The sequence below is a fragment of the Sus scrofa genome, chromosome 6 (genome assembly GCF_000003025.6).
Source record: "Sus scrofa isolate TJ Tabasco breed Duroc chromosome 6, Sscrofa11.1, whole genome shotgun sequence".
In the NCBI taxonomy this organism is placed as follows: domain Eukaryota; kingdom Metazoa; phylum Chordata; class Mammalia; order Artiodactyla; family Suidae; genus Sus; species Sus scrofa.
Genome location: NC_010448.4, coordinates 165,966,346 through 165,986,945, shown reverse-complemented (window position 1 = coordinate 165,986,945; position 20,600 = coordinate 165,966,346). Strand labels below are relative to the sequence as shown.

The 20,600-nt window shown below is 45.6% G+C and overlaps 1 protein-coding gene across 6 annotated transcripts in view; it reads right to left on the bottom strand.

Moving 5' to 3' along the window:
* TESK2 (testis-specific kinase 2) overlaps positions 1-20,600 on the bottom strand; it is a 125,827-nt gene that overhangs the window by 13,057 nt on the left and 92,170 nt on the right. For all 6 annotated transcript variants that reach the window (XM_005665476.3, XM_021096752.1, XM_005665477.3 and 3 more), the window contains one exon: positions 2,280-2,426. In XM_005665476.3, coding sequence (XP_005665533.1) covers positions 2,280-2,426 — 147 coding nt within the window. The remainder of the gene's footprint in view (positions 1-2,279; positions 2,427-20,600) is intronic.

Sequence of the window (20,600 nt, the reverse complement as noted above, 5' to 3'; positions counted from 1 at the left end):
ACAGCAACACAGGATCCAAGCTGCATCTGTGACCTACACCACAGGTCATGGCAACGCCGGATCCTTAACCCACTGAGCAAGGCCAGGGATGGAACCTGCAACCTCATGGTTCCTAGTCGGATTCATTAACCACTGAGCCTTGACGGGAACTCCCCCAAAGCACTTTTCTGTGCTATAGTTTACAAACTAACGCACAGGGTCCTCGGGGACAGTACTGCTATTTGGAACACCAGAACCTTTTTTTTTTTTTTTTGCTTTTTAGGGCCACACTCGCAGCATATGGAGGTTCCCAGGCTAGGCAGGGGTCAAATCAAAGCTACAGCTGCCAGCCTACACCACAGCCACAGCAACACCAGATCTGAACCACATCTGTGACCTATACCACAGGTCACAGCAACGCCAGATCCCGAAGCCACTGAGTGGGGCCAGGGATCAAACCTGCCACCTCACAGTTCCTAGTCAGATTCATTGCCGCTGTGCCATGACAGGAACTCTGCCAGAACCATTGTAATGTGAGCTAGCCAGGACTCGCTGCTCTTGGCCTGAGGGGCTCTGAAAGTGCAGGCTGTTTTTGTATTCTTTGCAAACTTTTTCTTGTGACAGGCTCTTACCCCTCCTCCGGGAAGAAGGGCTGTAGGAATACATGTATGCATGTATGTGCATATGCATATGCATGTGTGGAGGGTGCAGAGTGAAATGACAGCTATACTTGGGCAGGTACAAAACTTCTATATACCTCCCTAGAAGACTTTAAATCAGCTTGTGGACAGAAGTTATATTAGATGATTTATAATTCGCCCATCAGTGATCAGACAGTACTATTTATGAACGCCCTGGCAGGTGGCATTCTGTGCTACTTGGCCCTGAGGTGTCTGTCTTGTAGTAAGGCCAACTTCCTCTAAAAGCAGCTCTTTTCAAACCTGGTCACACAGCAATTTGGACAGCAAGAGAATACGACAGAGAGCATCGGACACTGAAGACGAACTGGCAGGACGGCAGAAACTCAATCACACAGAAAGAAAATGGGTCAGTACATTGTGGCCTTCAAACTCTGCACTCGAGTGACTAAAAATCACTGAACTCCTGCTGTAGGCCGGGGAGAGGACACTAAGAGAGAGGCTCCCATACTGCCTTGGCTGCTGTCACTCCCAAAGGGCAAGAATTTCTTCAGCGTCCTCATGCCATCTGCTCCTCATGCCATCTGCCCCTGCAATACCTGTTCAGGAGTTGAGTGAAGGTTCTCAAGATGGAACCAGGCTCAACGAGGAAAGCTACCTGCCGTGAGCCGAGACTGGCTTTCTAAGGACTGGCTACACATAGGAATCCGTTGTATCCTCTATGATTAAATGGTAAATTTATAAGAGATTTCCATCATTCTTTGGGTTTTTTTTGTCTTTTCTAGGGCTGCACCTGCGGTATATGGAGGTTCCCAGGCTGGGGGTCTAATTGGAGCTATACCACAGCCACAGCAACGAGGGATCCCAGCCATGTCTGCAACCTATACCACAGCTCATGGCAACACCGGATCCTTAACCCACTGAGCAAGGCCAGGGATCGAACCCACAACCTCATGGTTCCTAATAGGATTCATTGACCACTGAGTCACGACGGGAACTCCAAAGAGATTTCCATCATTCTGAAGCACATTCATAACTAGTTTCTTAACACAGCTTTCTTAGAAATGAAAGACAGTGTCCCAGAGAGATGTGCAAGGAGTTCCCATTGTGCCTTGGTGGTAGCAAACCCGACTAGTATCCATGAGGCCGTGGGTTCGATCCCTGGCCTCACTCAGTGGGTTAAGGATCCAGTGTTGCTGGGAGGTGTGGTGTAGGTTGCAGACATGGCTCGGACCCCATGTTGTCGTGGCTGTGGCGTAGGCCAGCAGCTGCAGCCTGGGACCCCTAGCCTGGGAACTTCCATATGCCGAGGTTGTAGCCCTAAAAAGACAAAAAACAAATAATCAAAGAGTTGTGCAAGTAAAGACTTCATACCTTAGGAGTTCCCATCGTGGCTCAGCGGTTAGCGAACCTGACTAGCATCCGTGAGGACTCAGGTTTGATCCCTGGCCTCGCTCAGTGGGTTAAGGATCCAGAATTGCTGTGGGTGTAGGTTGCAGAGGCGGCTTGGAGACACTGTTGCTGTGGCTGTGGTGTAGGCTGGCGGCTACAGTTCCAACTGGACCCCTAGCCTGGGAACCTCCATATGCCACAGCTGTGGCCCTAAAAAGAAAAAAAGACACCCCCCCCAAAAAAAAAAAACAAAAACAAAACACTTCGTACCTTAGATGTGAGGTCCCGATGGAAAATGCCTTTGAAGTGAAGGTAGCTGAGGCCCACTGCTATATCATAAGCCAGTTTCACCCTCACAGTCCAGGGCAAATGCAGGTTACTGTCCAGCAACTGTTCCAGGTTTCCGGAGTTGATATACTGCAAAACAGAAGGAAAGCCCTGCTACCATCTGACAGGAACGTTTAGTGGTGAAAGCACCAGCATGCAAACACCTAGAAGACAGAAACTACGTATTTTTTTTAAGTTACTGAGGGATTTCTCCTGCATCCAGGCACAATGATAGGTGCTACACACAAAGATACCTTCCTTTGAGACAATCAAAATCTACTAAGGGCTGGAGACAAACAGCATCATGTAGTAAATGCTAAAATATAGCTTTGCACAGGTACCACAGCACCATCCAGCACAGAGGACAAAGTTACGAAGTCCATTTGGGCATGCTGGAGACAGCTGTACAGAGGAAACAGAGTCAAAAGGATGACGTGGGGGAGCAGGAAAGAAGACAGTCCGCACGTGGAGGGCCCGTCATGGCTCAGCGGTTAATGAATCCAACTAGGAACCATGAGGTTGCAGGTTCGATCCCTGGCCTCGCTCAGTGGGTTAAGGATCCAGCATTGCTATGAGCTGTGGTGTAGGTCACAGACGCGGCTCGGATCCCACATTGCTGTGGTTGTGGTGTAGGCTGGTGGCTACAGCTCCGATTAGTCCCCTAGCCTGGGAACCTCCATCTGCTGCAGGTGCGGCCCTAGAAAAGACCAAAAAAGAAGACAGTCCACACAGAGGGAGCAGCATATGCCAAGTTATAGGTTAAGAGCATGATGTATTCGAGATACTAGTTTACTCAATATGGCCAGAGCATGAATAGGAGAGGCAGGTGAGGCTAATACGCTTTGCTAAGATATATGGACCTTACGCTGTTTGTAGGGAACAAAAGAACCCTTGGAAGCAAAAGAGCAACATGTCCATATGTGCTTTTTAAAGAAAAGATGATTTTAGCAATGGGAAGATAGAAAGATTAGAGTGGAGAATATGGCGAGGGGAAAACAGGTTAAGAGCTGATGGCAAGAATGCCGGTGAAAGACGGATGCAGAGTTAGAGCAATCATGGAGACACTGGAACACAGCAAGATTCAAGATTTAGAGGGCAGAATCCAAAAAATCTCATCATTTGATGACTGCCTGGAGGGGGAAGGAGGGCAGTGCAAAGCTGACCTAGGCTGACTGTAGGCTCTTGGTCCCTGGGCGCTATTATTAAGGGTCCAGAGCATAGGGAGAGGAGCGAGCTTTTAGATGAGGTGATGTTAGGAGTTCCCGTCGTGGCGTGGCGCAGTGGTTAACAAATCCAACTAGGAACCATGAGGTTGTGGGTTCAATCCATGGCCTTGCTCAGTGGGTTAAGGATCCGGCGTTGCCATGAGCTGTGGTGTAGGTTGCAGACGCGGCTCGGATACCATGTTGCTGTGGCTGTGGTGTAGGCTGGCAGCTGTAGCTCTGATTCAACCCCTAGCCTGGGAACCTCCATAGGCCTCGGGTGCGGCCCTAAAAAGATAAAAAAGTAATTTGACTTCCAGCAGGCTCAAGCATATGTGAGGATTAAAAATAATAATAATAGTAGTAGTAATAAATAATAATAACAGCGGCGGCGGCAATAGCTAGTATTTATTTGGTGCTTACTTTGTGCCAGGCACTACTCGTGAGAATGTCCCAATAACTGCATCATTTAATCTTCACATAACCCTAAGGTAAGTGTGCAATTAGTCTCATTTTACAAAAGGCACTTCGAGCTTAAACAACTTGCTCAAAGTTACCCAGTTATTAAGCAGCAGAGCCAGGGCTCAAACCCAGTCTGGCTCCAGGGCTGACGCTCTACTCCTGCATTGTCCTGGAGAGTTAGAGGTTGTGGCATCTGGAGTCAGAGAACCTCATGCAGAACAGGAGTTCAACTTTTTTGCCAAGTAAATCATGAATTTATTCAAACCTTACATGACGTCTTATATCCCTCCTCCTTCCAAGGAAGAAAAAGGGGGAAATTCCTCTAAGCCTAAAATTAAGCACTTCATACCTTTTTTTAAAGGTATGATAATAATTTTACAAAAGACTAGGGAACCTAATTGGATAGAAGACAAGAAATCTGAATTTTAGTTCAATTTTGCCTCTTAGCAGCCTTTTAAAACTTTGCACGAATCAATTAATAAGGCCGCCCTTCAGTTTTCCCACCTGCAGAGTAGGTATGACAATCCTCCATCCATATGACTCACAGTGTTCTCATGGGAACTGAATGAACAGAAATATATGAAAGTGCTAAGAAAAAATGTAAATTCCACATAATCTGAGATGTTCTGATGTGGCAACATAAATACCAAAAAGCACCAATTGGGGGCAGCACAACGCAGCACTTCAGATGCTTGGATGAAGCCAATCAGGTCTGGCAGGGCAGAGAGAAAGGCTAAAAATACACCAAACTTCTCAAAAGGGAAACCTGTTGATCTGCTTCATCTTGCTCAAGAATCCATCTTTGGAAATCTCCAAACGAGGCGTAATGACGGCATTTGCACTGTGCCTTCCTCTCCTTACTCGAGTTGGGTCTGTTCATGGTTCGCATCTAAGGTGCTCGTTTGCTAAAGAGCAGCTGAGCTTGTAAATTCCAAGCTACATGGGGGCCATGAAGCTGACAGGTGATCACACGGACAAATTTCTTTAGCTCTGAGAGTGAAGAAGACATGAAGAGGCAGCGGTTCACTTCTCCGGCATGGTGACCGTGTGACACAGAAGGCCTGACTTCAGGAACCATGCAGGTTTCCCAAATGAGGGCCAGGCAGAAGAGCCTGCTGAAAGGCCTGTCTGTGCACTCTCTGCGGGCTAAGCCAGGACTCCCGATTCTGGTTCAGAGACACACGTTTACCCCGTCCAGCCATGGCTCTGAAGGCCTGAGACATCCGCAGACCAAGCCACAGGGTGGAGGGCAGAGGACCAAGGTGAGACATGGGGAGGAACCACACAGGCTGGTGAGCCTGACTTTTCCACCCAAGATGAAAAATGTACAAACCAGGACCGCAGAGGGAAACCAAGTGGAGTTTGTCGTGACAACCCATTTCTCCGGCCTGCCTTCTGTGAACAATTCTTCGGTGGGGCTGATAACCCTCTGGGCCTTCAGAAACCACAACTTCTCAGTGTCTCAAGACCTTTTTGCATGTATGAGGAAAGGAAGTTTGAGATCTGCCAACAAGGAAGATTTCTAAGTTGCTACACACGCTGTGTGCCCATTAGTCGAAATGTCCACTTCCCCATAAGCAAATCCCCATGCAGACTCAGCTGGTGTGTCCTCTGAACAAATCCCTCTGTGGGAGGCAGAGGCAAGAGCAACTGTTCGAACACTTTCAGCTTTCTGGGTTGCGGATAACAGCTGCTTTGCTTTCATTTTCTTCCACACCGCTCCCCTGGGAGCCCAAAAACAACCTAAGGCATTGGCAACACATTTAAATACCTACTAGGTTTTTATAATTTTTACTCCTGCTCTTTTAAACTTTCAAGTTCTGGAAGTTCCCTTTTGGCACAAGGATCCAGTGTTGCCCCTGCAGCTGTGGCACAGGCTGCAGCTGCAATGCAGGTTCAATCCCTGGCCCGGGAACTTCCACATGCCTTGGGTGTGGCCAAAAAAAAAAAAAAAAAAAATTCCACCAAAAAACATAGTCACCTTTCAAGTTCAGAAAACTACAATACAATATGAGCCAATCGAATGTGTTATAGGTACTTTAATCCCTCTCAGTGACTGACTGGTCCTCAGCTTTACCTGTGCCAAAACCTGTCTTTCCTCCTCGTGCTCTAATAAAATGTCAGAGTTTCTGCCATTTCATTTGTGTTTGATACTTCATTTCAATAAAGACCCTTTTCCTAGAAGGCTCAATAAACAAATGCGTCTTGGGGACCAAATATTATGCAAGAAATTACAGAGTTCCCATCGTGGCTCAGTGGTTAACGAACCCAACTAGTATCCATGAGGAGGCGGGTTCGATCCCTGGCCTCGCTCAGTGGGTTAAAGATCCAGCATTACTGTGAGCTGTGGTGTAGGTCTCAGACATGGCTCGGATCTGGCATTGCTGTGGCTGTGGTGTAGGCCGGCAGCGACAGCTCCGATTAGACCCCTAGCCTGGGAACCTCCAGATGCCACAAGTGCGGCCCTAAAAAGCAAAAAAAAAAAAAAAAAAAAAAAAAAAGAAAAAAGAAAGAGAGGATATTCTGGAGCAGCACAAGGCAGTACTGAGGTAACAGTCACTACACCCAGGGCTCCTGCTCTCAAGTCTCACTGATTCTATTCTTTTCTTTCTAATCATAACTTGACCCAATCAAAACTAGTCAGAAGAACAAGACAAAATGGTTACTTTAAAAAAAAAACAAAACAACTTTGAATTATCAATGGACTGACACCTGTAACCAAACAAACTTATCTATGAACAGTGGGTCAAAGGCATATGCAGAGAGATTAAGAAAGAAATACCAACTGTAAGAATTATTATTCCTTTTTGAAAAACAGTCTAATTAGCCTAGGGCTGGCGCACTTATCTAAGGCAGATAAATGTGCTGCCACACAACTAACGAGATCATTTGCTGCCACCTAATTAGCAGGGTTGTCCTGAAGAAGATTCATCTACCTATCCATTTACCTACCCAAACACTGAAAACCTCCCATGTGAAAACACAAAGCTACGTGGGGCAAGTCCCTGCCCTTAGTTCACAGTCTAGTCGAGGTGTCACATAATCAATTTTTTCCACTCAGGACAATAACATGATCAGATATGCTACACAGAAATATCATTCTAACGGTTATGTACAAACCACATGGAAAGGCTAAGAATTGAGGCTGGGAGAACAGTTAGGAGGGTTCTAGAATTATCAGGTGAGAAGTAACGAAGGCAGCAAGAATGGAGAGGAGGTTGGTATCTGGCGACATCGCAGAGGTAGAACCAACATGATTTGGTGTTTAATCAAAGGCATGGAATAATTAAAAGATGGAAGGTGTACAAAGTATGTGAGCACAGTGTTTAGCTCACAGTTCACAACTCACTCTGCCCACTCTCAGCATCTTATTATTATCATCCCTCCCCGGGTCATCCCATTGGCTTGCTTGCTTGCTTGCTCTTTCCTTCCTTCCTTCCTTCCTTCCTTCCTTCCTTCCTTGCTTCCTTCCTTCCTTCCTCTCTCCTCCCTCCCTCCCTTTTCTTCCTTCCTTTCTTTCTGCTTTTTAGGGCTGCACCCGCAGCATACGGAGGTTCCCAGGCTAGGAGTCGAATTGGAACTACAGCTGCTGGCCTACACCACAGCTCCAGTAACTCGGGATCCAAGCTGCGTCTGAGACCTACACGGCAGCTCACAGCACCGCGGGATCCCTGACCCACGAAGTGAAGCTATGGATCGAACCCCCATCCTCATGGATGCGAGTCAGATTCGTGTTCCACTGAGCCATAACGAAACTCCCTCCATCGGCTTTCTAACTCGTCTTCTTTGCCCCTTCTTACATCTTGAATAGACTTAGCCCCCATTCGAATCCACTTTCCTTAATAGAGCCAAGATAATCCTTCTAAAATGCCAACCTGAAGCCATGTCCCTGTTAAAATTAGTCACCGACGCGCTTAGGATAAAACCCACAGTCCTCTGCATGGGACACAAAGCCTTTCACTCCTGCTTCTGAGGGTCCGACTCCCGTGTAGGCGCACATTTGCACACACCGCCGATCTCGTTACCTGGAATGCCTTTTCTCCACATAGGCCTGGCCACTCACCCACTGAGGATTCAGTTCCATTTCCTGGAAGCCCATTTGTAGGGTTGGGAGTAAGAAAGACATTCTAGGAGTTCCCTGGTGGCCTAGCAAGTTAAGGATCTGGCATTGTCAATGCTGTGGCGTGGGTTAGATCCCTGGCCCAGGGATTTCTGCATGCCATGGGCATGACCCCCCCGTGCCCCCAAAAAAAGATATTCTATGCAAAAGAAACATATAGTACAAAGATTAGTAGTTATTCCTTTTTTTCCTCCCTGCATAAAGTATAAGTAGAGGAGAAAGGATGGCGCTAAAAGGTTAAGGTGGGCAGTACAGGGTAGTGGTAGAGCCACCACACTGCTGCAGAGTTAGACTGCCTAGGACTGAATTTCACCTCTGAATAGTTGTGTAGCTCTGGGTTAGTTTTTCTTTAACACTCATCTATACAATGGGAATAATGACTGAACCTAATCCACAGAGTTACGAAGATGCAGTGAATTCATGTGTAAAATGATTAGAACAACGCCCAAGGAAGTTCTCCGTATCTTCATTGCTATTATTGCTATTCTTACTATATTTGCTATTAGTGTAGAAATTCTGGAACACCAAGATGAAACATCTACAGCTGATTTGGTGGGTCCTGGAGACCAATGAAGGCTTACAGGTAAAGGTATCGTATAATCTATTGTGTGTCGAATGACGCCTCTCCGAAAAATATGCTCCATTCCCAACCCTGTACCTATGAATGTGACCTTGTTTGAAAATAAGGTACTTTGTCGGTGTAATCACGTGAGGATGAGGTCCAACTGGAGAAAGTGGATCCGTAATCCAATATGATTGGTATCTTTATAAAAAAAGGAGAGGAAACACACAGAGGGAGAATGTTGTGTGGTGACGGAGGCAGGTCTCAGGCGTGCATCTACAAGCCAAAGACACTGGGAAGAGGCAGCATCTCCCGCTGGAGCCTTTAGCGCGAGCAAGGCCCTGCCAGCACTTGGGTTTCAGACGTCCAGCTTTCAGAACTGTGAGAGGGTAAACTTCTGTCATGATAAGCCACCCGCACCGTGGTGCTTCGTTACAGCAGCCCCAGGAAACGAACACATGACAAAACTACATTTTAGCAAAGCTCACAGCAGGGGCAGGATAGACAAGGAACTAGCGGGCACCGCATCAGTCCCGATGAGACAGCCAGACCTCTGCCTCGGGTGGGAAACTGGGCTGGAGTTAGAACATGAAGGGGCAGAATCTAAAGGATTCGGCAACCGAGTGGCAGAAATGAGACCGAGAAAGAGTTCAAAGGCAACTCAGAGAGTCCAAGCTGAGGTGTTGAAGAAACAATGGGAAGAGATCCTGCAATCTTACATGCCCAAAGCAAGTCAGAAGCCCATCAGAAACCAGCGTCAATGCCAAATGGCCCAATCAGGGGCTCGTCAGAGCCCTGTGTTTGGATGGGCTTCTGCAGAGGCGGGCCTGGGCCCCGACCTAGTTTTCACTGAAGCCCGACAATGCCGTTGTGCTGGCCACTGTATGTTTGTTGGTTGGCTCCAAACACAAAGGCCAGCAGACATCCCATCCTGCTGGCTTGGTTTAAAGAAGAAAAGAAAGCTTTGTTACTGCCCCGGGTAATTCCGGGACAGGCATCCCAAGAGCGCCCTGTGGGAGGCTCATGCTCCAAAGGAGCCTCCTGTTCTCAGCTCGAGGTCCCACAGCCACTACAAGTGCAATCCACACATCGGCCAAGGCCCGAGTGTGTCACGATGCAGCCTCCTCCACTCCAGGAGGCCCACCAGGGCCTGCCTTGACTTACAGAGTCAGTAGTAATGAGCGGATTCAAAGGAAAAGGGAACCCATAATGTCTTTCAGACTATTTAAGGTCCTTCTCAACTCTGGAAGTCCAGTATCCAGTGAGGTGAGCAACAGATTGTCAAATTAACAAATGAATAAGTACATTTACAGAAACGGAGGCAGGTTTTAAGTTTCTTCTTTTATTGGAAGCTCTCCCGATTCATTCACTACTGTAATTTAAGGTCAAAAAGAGAAACGTGCTTGTAGAGGAATTTTCTGATAAATATCATGCAAAACAAATATTTAATAATGCCTACTACATGGTAGCAATAAAGCAAAATACAAAACAGTGCGTCTGGCTGCTCAGTGATATGAAAGCATCCTTTGACCACACGATGGGCAGATTCCTTCAAGTGGTCAGAATCACATGGACTTAGAAAATATATCTAAGATCTCCTTCTAAAAATCATAGAGGTTTTTTTTTTTTTTTTGTCTTTTTTTTTTGTCTTTTTGCCATTTCTTGGGCCACTCCCAAGTCATATGGAGGTTCCCAGGGTAGGGGTCTAATCGGAGCCGTAGCCACCGGCCTACACCACAGCCACAGCAACACAGGATCCGAGCCGCGTCTGCAACCTACACCACAGCTCATGGCAACGCCGGATCCTTAACCCACTGAGCAAGGCCAGGGATGGAACCCGCAACCTCATGGTTCCTAGTCGGATTCGTTAACCACTGCGCCACGACGGGAACTCCTAGAGGATATTTCTTTTATCGGCAGCTGATCTCCCCCGACACACTTCCCACACACACTTAGTGTAACATGTAAGTTTATTTATTTAATGCACCTGAAGTAGTACAAGTATTTTTCTCTGCATGTAAACTACCTTCAACATCAAAATGACTGTTTACCCGCAAGATTCAAAAATGTATGACTAAGCTTTTCCCACACACTTTTAACTCTCACAGCAAACATCTCATAATCAAAATCAAATTTGTTTAAATACAGTAAACCTTAAAAGATACATTTGTAGGAGCTCTCATCGTGGTGCAGCAGAAATGAAGCAACTAGGAACCATGAGGTGGCAGGTTCGATCCTTGACCTCGCTCAGTGGGTTAAGGATCCAGTGTTGCCATGAGCTGTGGTGTAGGTCGCAGATGCAGCTCAGATGTGGCGTTGCTGTGGCTGTGGTGTAGGCTGGTAGCTGTAGCTCTGATTGAACCCCTAGCCGGGGAACCTCCATATGCCACAGGTGCAGCCCTAAAAGACAAAAAAGACACACACACACACACACACACACACACACACACAAAGATAAATTTGTAATACAAACCTTCTCAAAGAAATGAACTAAAATCACAGTAAGACTGGAATTCCTGTCAGTGGCTCAGTGGTAACAAACATGACTAGTATAGTATCCATGAGGACTCGGGTTCAATCCCTGGCCTCGCTCAGTGGGTTAAGGATCCAGCATTGCCGTGAGCCATGGTATAGGTCACAGATACAGCTCAGATCCAGGGTTGCTATGCTGTGGTGTAGACCAGCAGCTACAGCTCTGCTTCGACCCCTAGCCTGGGAACTTCCATATGCTGCGAGTGTGGCCCTAAAAAGACCAAAACAAACAAACAAACAAAAAAACCCAAAACAGGACTATTTTCTTTACCCATAAAGCTCTATCAGCAATCAACAGTCTCACACATGATTTAAGATCAGGCTGGGGCTCCCACTACTCCACCCAGTCTGCTTTCCTATCCCCAGGTCCATGCTGTCTCTCTCTCCAACCGAGCTGCAAAGGCCAAGTTTAAAAGCACTCTTCCCTCCAGCTTGCTACCCACATCCACCGCAACCCCTCATTCTCTAGATTCAGACAGGAGCCTCTGACATTCACCTAGTGTTTGGGTTCCGAGTGCACAAAGCACTCTGTTAGGGAAGACAACGCACCCCGCCTTCCCGCCACCAGATCTCAGGAGTAGGGGCTTGACAGTCCCCAAAACGAAAATGGAAACCAAAAGAGGCTAAGGTTTTTTTGGCTGCACCTGTGGCATACAGAAGTTCAGGGGCCAGGGGATCAAACCTGCGCCACAGCAGCAACCCGGGCTGCTGCAATGACAACACCAGATCCTTAACCCACTGAGCCACATGGGAATGCCAAGGTCAAGTTTCTAATTAAGGTGATTTATCTCAAAGGAGACTAGCCTCAAATGAGCCAATTGTTTTTTTCTACCTCTTCTGTCTATGACATACCCCTCGGCCTATGGATAAGGAAGAAATCAAGCAAAAATTAAGGGAGGCAAACTAGAAGCTCCATTGGTATCTTTCAATGGCAAACAGTAGGTAGAGAGGCAGAAGGAGAGGAAAAGTTTCCACTTTACTATGTGGAAGATAGCTTCCCAACGGAGAGTCACCCCAAGAGCAGGCAGAAATCTTCTCTGAAGGCTAAGGGTCAGAGAGGTATAACTAATTAGCCTCTAGCTCACAGAAATTCACAAAGACGACTCGGAGTTATCAAAGGAAGGGGTGGGAAGGGAGGACCCAGGCAGTTCTGGTTCTATGGCAGAGAAAACAGGTGTGAGGTCTGGCACACACAAGCATCTACATCCTTAAGGAAAAGGCTAGAGCCTCTTCTTTTCTTTGGTTTCAGATCATCTCAAGTGCCAGAATGATGTGCCCTCTTTGTGTGTGTTTGTATGTGTTTGTGTGTGTGGCATACAGCGGCTTGATGTGGGATCTCAGTTCCTAGACCAGAGATCAACCCCAGGCTGCTGAAGTTCTTTGGTGGCCTAGTGGTTAAAGGATCCAGTGCTGTCACTGCTGTGGCACAGGTGAGATCCCTGGCCCAGGAACTTCTGCATGTTGCAGGTGCAGCCAACAAGACAAAACAAAAAACCAAAACAAGCTGGGCCACAGAAGTGAAAGTGCATAATTCTAACCACCAGGGAACTGCCTGTTGTGCCCCCTTTAATGAGAGAGTAACTGAGTAAAGTTAAGCCTAAGTTTATTTTATCAAGATGTTCCAAATTATCTTTCCTCAATCAGCCACTGAATGCTGGGCAGCAGCTAATGCTGGTCTAAAGCTAACTCTTGATTCAAACAAAGCAGCAGATCTGGATATGATGTCACTCAGAAGGGTTCTAGGGATTCTAAATTATAAACCATGGAGTTCCTGTTGCAGCTCAGCAGGTTAAGAACCTGACTAGTATCCGTGAGGATGCGGGTTCAATCCCTGGCCTCACTCAGTGGGTTGGGAATCTGGCGTTGCGTGAACTGTGGTGTAGGTCACAGACGCAGCTTGGATTCTGCATTGCTGCGGCTGTGGTGTAGGCCGGCAGCTGAAGCTCCAATTCAACCCCTAGCCTGGAAACTTCCTTATGCCAAAGGTGTGGCCCTAAAACAAACAAACGAAAAAAACATTTTTTAAAATGATTAAAAGCAGAGAATGACCACAGCTGATTTCTGGAACTCTTTCCAAATAAATTCCGAAGGTCCTAATACACAATTAACTTCACTGCTTGAATTCACCAAGAAGAGGTTCAATATTGTTCCTAAATCAGTATCCGGCAAAATAAGCCCCAACAAACACTAGTTAAAAGAATTAATGAACAAATAAGAGTCCCTAACCATTTATCCACATATAGAATCTGGTCTTCGGGTAGCGAGGAAACTATGCCAATTACATGGTTATCTTCCCAGGTAATATACACACAGCTGAGAAAGCATTCCAGCTGCCCTCTCCAATTTCCCACATCTCAACAAATGGCACCACCACCCACCTAGACACTGGAGATCATTTGATTCCTCACTCTCTTGTCAAAATCATAAGACTGTGTTTCTATTTCTAAAACAGATCTTTAAAAATCGTCACAGATACCACTCTCTCTCATATAATCGATAACCTATCAGTTTCTCCGCATGGGTCTCCTGGCCCTCACTTTTGTGCCTCTACAATCTATTCTCCAGAGCAGCTAAAGTGCTATTTTTGTATCCTACTGCTCTCCTATCTAAAATTCTTCAATTGCTTCCTGCTGTATCTAAAATTCAAAATCCCCGCGTTCTCACGGTGGCTCAGGGGGTTAAGAACAGGACATAGAGTCCACGAGGATGCAGGTTCAATCCCTGGCCTCACTCAGTGGGTTAAGGATCTGGTGTTGCTGTGAGCTGTAGCATAGGTCACAGATGCAGCTCAGATCCGGTATTGCCATGGCTCTGGTGTGGGCCTCAGCCGTGGCTCCAATTAACTCCTCACTGGGGACCTTCCATATGCTGCAGGTGCAGCTGTACCTAAGAAGAAAAGATAAGATGATAAAATTCAAAATCCTTACCACAGCCTATAAGGCCATGTCTGATCAAGTCTCTTTCTAGCTCTCTAATTTTCATGACTATCTTATCTTTTAGGTATTCTCAGAAAAGTATTTATTTTCTTTCTTTTCTCCCTCCCTCCTTCCTTCCTTTCTTTCTGTCTGTCTGTCTGTCTCTCTCTTTCCTTCTTATTGCCATACCTGTAGCACATGGAGGTTCCCAGGCTAGGGGTCAAATCAGAGATGCAGATGCCACAGCCACAGCAACGCCAGATCCAAGCCACATCTGCAACCTACACCGCAGCTCAGATCCTTAACCCACTGAGCAAGGCCAGGGATCAAACTCGCATCCTCATGGATACTAGTTGGGTTCTTAACCCACTGAGCCACAGCAGGAATTACAGGAAAGTATGTCTATGACCTTATGTACAAGGATAAATTAGTCTTAGTTGCTATGGACACATACACATTGTCCTTATCTCAAGGATGGATTAACAATTTTTCAAAGTACACACTGACAAGGAAAACAACTGAATCCTTCCTATAACATCCTTGCGAAAGGGCCAAAATAGCCCATATCAGCTTTCCGAAGAGAAAACGTTAAGTAGAGAATAATCACTCTAAACACAACTCTCTTCCTTAGCTGTGGTGCCCTCTAATACTTCAACTTTTCAACATCTAAGAATGTGGTCTTTAGCTTCCTGAGCTTAACGTAAAGGCAGGGCCTGCAGAAGCCTGGTACTTCCTCCACCCAACCCCAGCCTCTCCAACGAGGTTGCCACCTCACTGCTACATATTTGTTGCTCATGGTAAACAAAACAGAACATGGTCCGAGTTGTGCTGGAACTGACATATGGGAAAGAGACAATAAATATTCATTTAAGTAAAGGAAGAATCATCTGCTACGAGATGCGCATAATGAGAAAGGAGAGAAGGCTATGGAAGAGAATCATCATCTCAGATGGGGGGAGATCTTTCAGGAGAACCACTGTAATCAAGGGAATATGGACGTAGTTTTACGGCCACACCACTGGCACACTGAGTTCCCCCGCCAGGACCGAATCTGAGCCACTGCTACTGCAGTCGAATTCTTAACCCACTGTGCCACAGCGGGAACTCCTGCAGCCAATATTTAAATGAAGACTTTTTTGGTTGTTCGTTTTTTTTCTTTTTAGCTGCACCAGCAGCATGCAGAAGTTCCTGAACCAGGGTGGAACCTGGACCACAGCAGCAACCTGAGCCACGGTAGTAAAACACTACTTAATCTGCTGAGCTACAAGTCTCCTAAACTAAGACTCGAAAACAGAGTTAAGTAGGTAAAACTGGGAGAAGAGCTTTTCAGGTATTATTTAACCTAATTCTGGTTCTTTTTATATAAAATAGCAATAGTAATGGCTATATCTCAAGGGCTAAAGAAAATGCATGCAAAATTTATGTTCCAGAAATGTTATATTAGCTACTTCTTTTTGAGATATTATAATCAGAATAAATTTACTTTTCTTTCTTTATTATTATTATTTTTTTTGTCTTTTTGCCTTTTCTAGGGCCACTTCCTGCGGCATATGGAGGTTCCCAGGCTAGGGGTCGAATCAGAGCCATAGCCACTGGCCTACACCAGAGCCATAGCAACGTGGGATCCGAGCCGCGTCTGCAACCTACACCACAGCTCACGGCAACGCCGGGTCCTTAATCCATTGAGCAAGGCCAGGGACCGAACCCGCAACCTATGGTTCCTAGTCAGATTCGTTAACCACTGCGCCATGATGGGAACTCCTAAATTTACTTTTCTTAAAAAAAGTGTCCCCTTTACTACCAAGTACAATAAATTATTGGTTTAAAAAAACAAAATATTTTCTCATCCAAACACCTTAGTTTGGACTTAAAGACTTATCAGGTAAGAACATATCTGTTGTTTTATTTGTAAGTCCAATGCTCAGCTCTGTTCCTTCTGGGTGTACCAGAAACACGTTTGACTGACTAGCTAATCTGGATAGAAGATAAACTCTTGGGCAGATTAGATAGAGCGGAAATGGATGACTATGCAAGAAGTCTTCCAACTTAACCCTGGAAGAGGCCAGTTAGAAATTATTCCATTCAGGAGGCAAGAGTTCCAGTTTATGTCAACTTCACTTTTTATTTTATTTTTTTTCTTTTTTGGCCTCACCATAGCATATGGAAGTTCCTGGGAGGGTCCTTCACAGAGACAAGCCAGATCATCAACCCACTGCGTCACAGCAGGAACTCCTTAACTTCACTTTTTTTTTTTTTTTTTTTTTTTAGGGCCTCATGTGCAGCATATAGAAGTTACCAGGCTAGCGGTCAAATGGAACTGCAGCTGCCGGCCTGCGCCACAACCACAGCAACACCAGATCCGAGCCGTGTCTGCAACCTTCAGTGCAACTTGGGCAACGCGGTATCCTTAACCTCCTGAGCGAGGCCAGGGATGGCACCTGCATCCTCATGGATGCTTGTCAGGATCTTAATCCGCTGAGCCACACGGGAACTCCCAAGCCCAGAGAATTGTAAAAACTTGCTTGTGGTCAATCAACCAGTAATAGTAGAGCCTGGATTTGGGCCCAAGTCTTTTGACCCTGAAGCCTGGGTTCCTCCTTCCACTCTAGGAGCTTACACTTGTGCAGGAAAACAAAAGCAAAAATAACTTTAATACATGGCAAAATGTGTAACTAGAGAGGCACCCAAAAAACGATAAGACACAAAGATCACTGGAGAGAAACCTTTTGACCACAGAAGGGAGAGGTAGGGAGGTGTAGGAGTGGCAGAGAAAGAATCAGAAAAGGGTTTATGGAGAAATAAGCGGACTGTGAACCAAGTCTTGAAGGGAGCGAAGATTTCTCTAGGATAAAGGAAAAAAGCATATTCCCGGCTGCAGAAATAATACGAATAAGGAGGCAGGAAAATACACACTGTGTTTAGTAAACACATGAAACCCAGTTTGCCTGAATCACAGAATACTTGCTAAAGAAAAATGGCAGGATGAGGCTAGAGCAGAGAGGACCAGGACACCAGGCTAATTATCATAAGTTCCATGTTTTAGCCCTACCTGTGCATCAGAGTAACCTATAGCACATTCTTAATTTATTTTTAAATACAGATGCCTGGGCCTCACCCAAAACTCTAACTCAATAGGTCTTGTGTGAGGTCTTGGCAGCTGTACTTTAAAAAGCTCCTGAGCAATTCTGGTAAGTAACTAAGGTTACAAAACTACATTGTAATCAATGAGGAAATCACAGAACTTTTCTGAGCCAGAAAATGCCTCTGATTATTCATTTATTCATTCAATCGACAAATATGACAAGCAGCTATCACTGTCAGGCACTGAGCAGGAATCAAAGGATGGCAAAGCAAACAAAGCAGTCCTTACTCTCAAGGAACCTCTAATCTATATACACAAGCAAACAGCGAATTAAAGTCAACGACGAATACTTATCGTATTATGGGAGCATGTAGGAGGAGTACCGAGAAAAGGCTTCCCAGAGAAAGTAAGATCTAAGCTGAGTGCTGAAGGTTCAGTAGAGTTGGCCAGACCAATGACAGGTGGAAAAGTTGTGTTCAAGGCAGAGAGAAGAGCTGGTGCAGAGACCCAAAGGTGGAAAGGGTTACATCCCATTTGCGGAACTGGAAGAGGTTCAGTTCAGCTGCCGTGCACAACTGAGACAAGAACCAACAGGCCAGAGAAGAATGAGCAGTGAGGCCCCAGAGATAATCAGTACCAGGAGGAGCTGTTTTGACTTTACCCTGAAGGCAACAAGGAGCCATAGAAGGGTTTGTGCCAGGAAAAACAAAATTAGATTTGTATTAAACACTGTGGTGTTGGCATAAAGACTAATGGAATAGAAATAAAAAGCCCAGAAATAAATTCTCATGCATCAATGGGGAATGGACAGGCTCTGCAACAAACCAGAAATGCAAATCAAAACCACAGTAAGGTAGCACATTGCACCCATTAGAATGCTACTATCAACAAAAAATATAGGACTTCCCAACGAGCTCAGTGGTTAACGAACCCGACTGGGAACCATGAGGTTGCGAGTTCGATCCCTAGCCTCGCTCAGTGGGTTAAGGATCCAGCGTTGCCATGAGCTGTGGTGTAGGTCACAGACATGGCTCTGATCCCGTGTTGCTGTGGCCCTGGCATAGGCCAGTGGCTACAGCTCCAATTAGACCCCTAGCCTGGGAATCTCCATATGCCGTAGGTGTGACCCTAGAAAAAGACAAAAAAAAAAATACAAACAAAACCCCAAACAAACAAAAAACATACCAGAAAATAGCAAAGTGTTGACAAGGACGTGGAGAAATTAGAACTCTTGTACAGTACTGGTGGAATTAAAAAATAATACAATTACAGAAAACATTATGGCATTCCTCAAAAAATTAAAAATAGAACAAACAAATCATTCAGCAATTCCACTTCTGGTTATGTATCCAAAAGCACTGAAAAACGCCGGATCCTTAACCCACTGAGCAAGGCCAGGGATGGAACCCGCAACCTCATGGTTCCTAGTCAGATTCATTAACCACTGAGCCACAATGGGAACTCCTATACCACAATAAAATAAAACTAACAGAGACTAGTTTAGAAGACTGTGGCAAGAGATGATGGAATTGGCATAAGATAAATGGATTCAAGACAGCAAGGAGGTAAAACGGTCAGGACATGGTGATTGATAAGATGTAGAAAATGGGAGAGGTCAGGAATGAAGGAAAAGAGAACTATTTTTATAGAAAAGCTAAGCATTATACTAATATTTTTACAAGTTATTATTTCAACAGACATTTATTAAGCAGCTACTTGTACCAAGTATTACAGAAGGCTTTAGCCACCTTCACAGAACAGCTTCTCCTTTTTTTTTTTTCCGCTTTTTAGGGCTGCACCTATGACATATAGAAGTTCCCAAGCTAGGGGTTGAATCCGAGCTATTGCTGCCAGCCTATGTCAGCCACAGCAACGCAGGATCTGAGCCGCATCTGCGATCCACACCACAGCTCCCGGCAATGCTGGATCCCTGACCCACTGAGCGAGGCCGGGGATCAAACCTGCAACCTCATGGTTACTAGTCGGATTTGTTTCCACTGCACCACAAGGGGAACTCCCCAGCTTCTCCTTTTTATTTATTTTTATTTTTATTCTTAAGGCCGTACCCGTGGCATAAGGCTGAATCGGAGCCACAGCTGCTGGCCTGTGCCACAGTCACAGCAACACCAGATCCAAGCTGCATCTGTGACCTATGCTGCAGCTTGCAGCAATGCCAGATCCTTAACCCACTGAGCAAGGCCAGGGACTGAACCAGAGTCCTCATGGATACTAGTCGGGTTCCTAACCCCATGAGCCAAATGGGAATTCCTTTACTTTATTTTATTTGTATTTTTCTTTCTTTCTAGGGCTGCGCCTGTAGCATATGGATAGTTTCTCCTTCTTGAAGTTCACCCAAACTAGCCCTTGACAACCTTGGCCACGAGATCCCTGTGGAGGTGGAGGTTAAAGATGGGCCCCAAATGCTGCTTAATAATTATTTGTTGAGTAGGAAGTAGGCACAAGCAATTACTTTGAGAAGGTGAAATGAGATAAAATGAGTCCATGTTGAGAAAAGAAAATGAAAAGCTTATGACCCACGTTGGAAATCACTGATCTAAGAATTTACTCTCTAAGCAAGCAGTGGTGACCCTGATAAGAAGAAAAGACCAATATAAAGAGCAAATAAACACAGAAAGTATAGACAGTGATTAGGTCTGGGGTGAAGGAATGCTGAAATGCCCTTGGGTAGGAGGGGTGTGTGAGAGGGACTCTGGAGACCCACCCCCCTCTATTATCCTACAGAGGCCAAAGGAGGAAACGCTCTCAAGAGGCAATTCCTTGAGAAGCCACTTACCAAGTTAAGAAAAACACACTTGTCAAAACATCTGTTAGAAACAAGTTTAGCTCAAACTCACACAAAGAGTTCTCTGAAATCAAAGGCCACACGGGTTTCACAATCACAGAGAGGATTAGGAGAAAGATTAGCGAGAAATCTCCCAAAGGCATTTCTCAGTCCTTCTGCTGTCCTATCACTAACACTGTGACAAGATCCTCCAAATGGCCCGAACGACCTTGAAAGAGGCAGAGGTCTTGGTGGCTAACAGTGTCACTACTGGAAGCCTAAGTGTTGGGAAGCAGTTTTCATTCATTCATCCATTTACCTAGTCCCTCGACGAATGTTAATTGCAGGCCTTTATGTGCCAGTTCCTGAAGATTCAGCAGTGAACAAAATGGCCAAGAACCAGGAGCTTAAAGTCCAGCAAACAGGATTAGAGTCACGTAGAAATGATTCAATACCAGCTCCACTACTTAGCTATGAGAGCTTAGCTAAATTAATTTCTTTCTGAGCCTCAGATTTCTCATCTATAAAATGGGGAAAATACTACATATTTCATGGGATTGTATGTTCGTTCGTTCATTCGTGCTTTCTTTCCTTCCTTCCTTTTTTC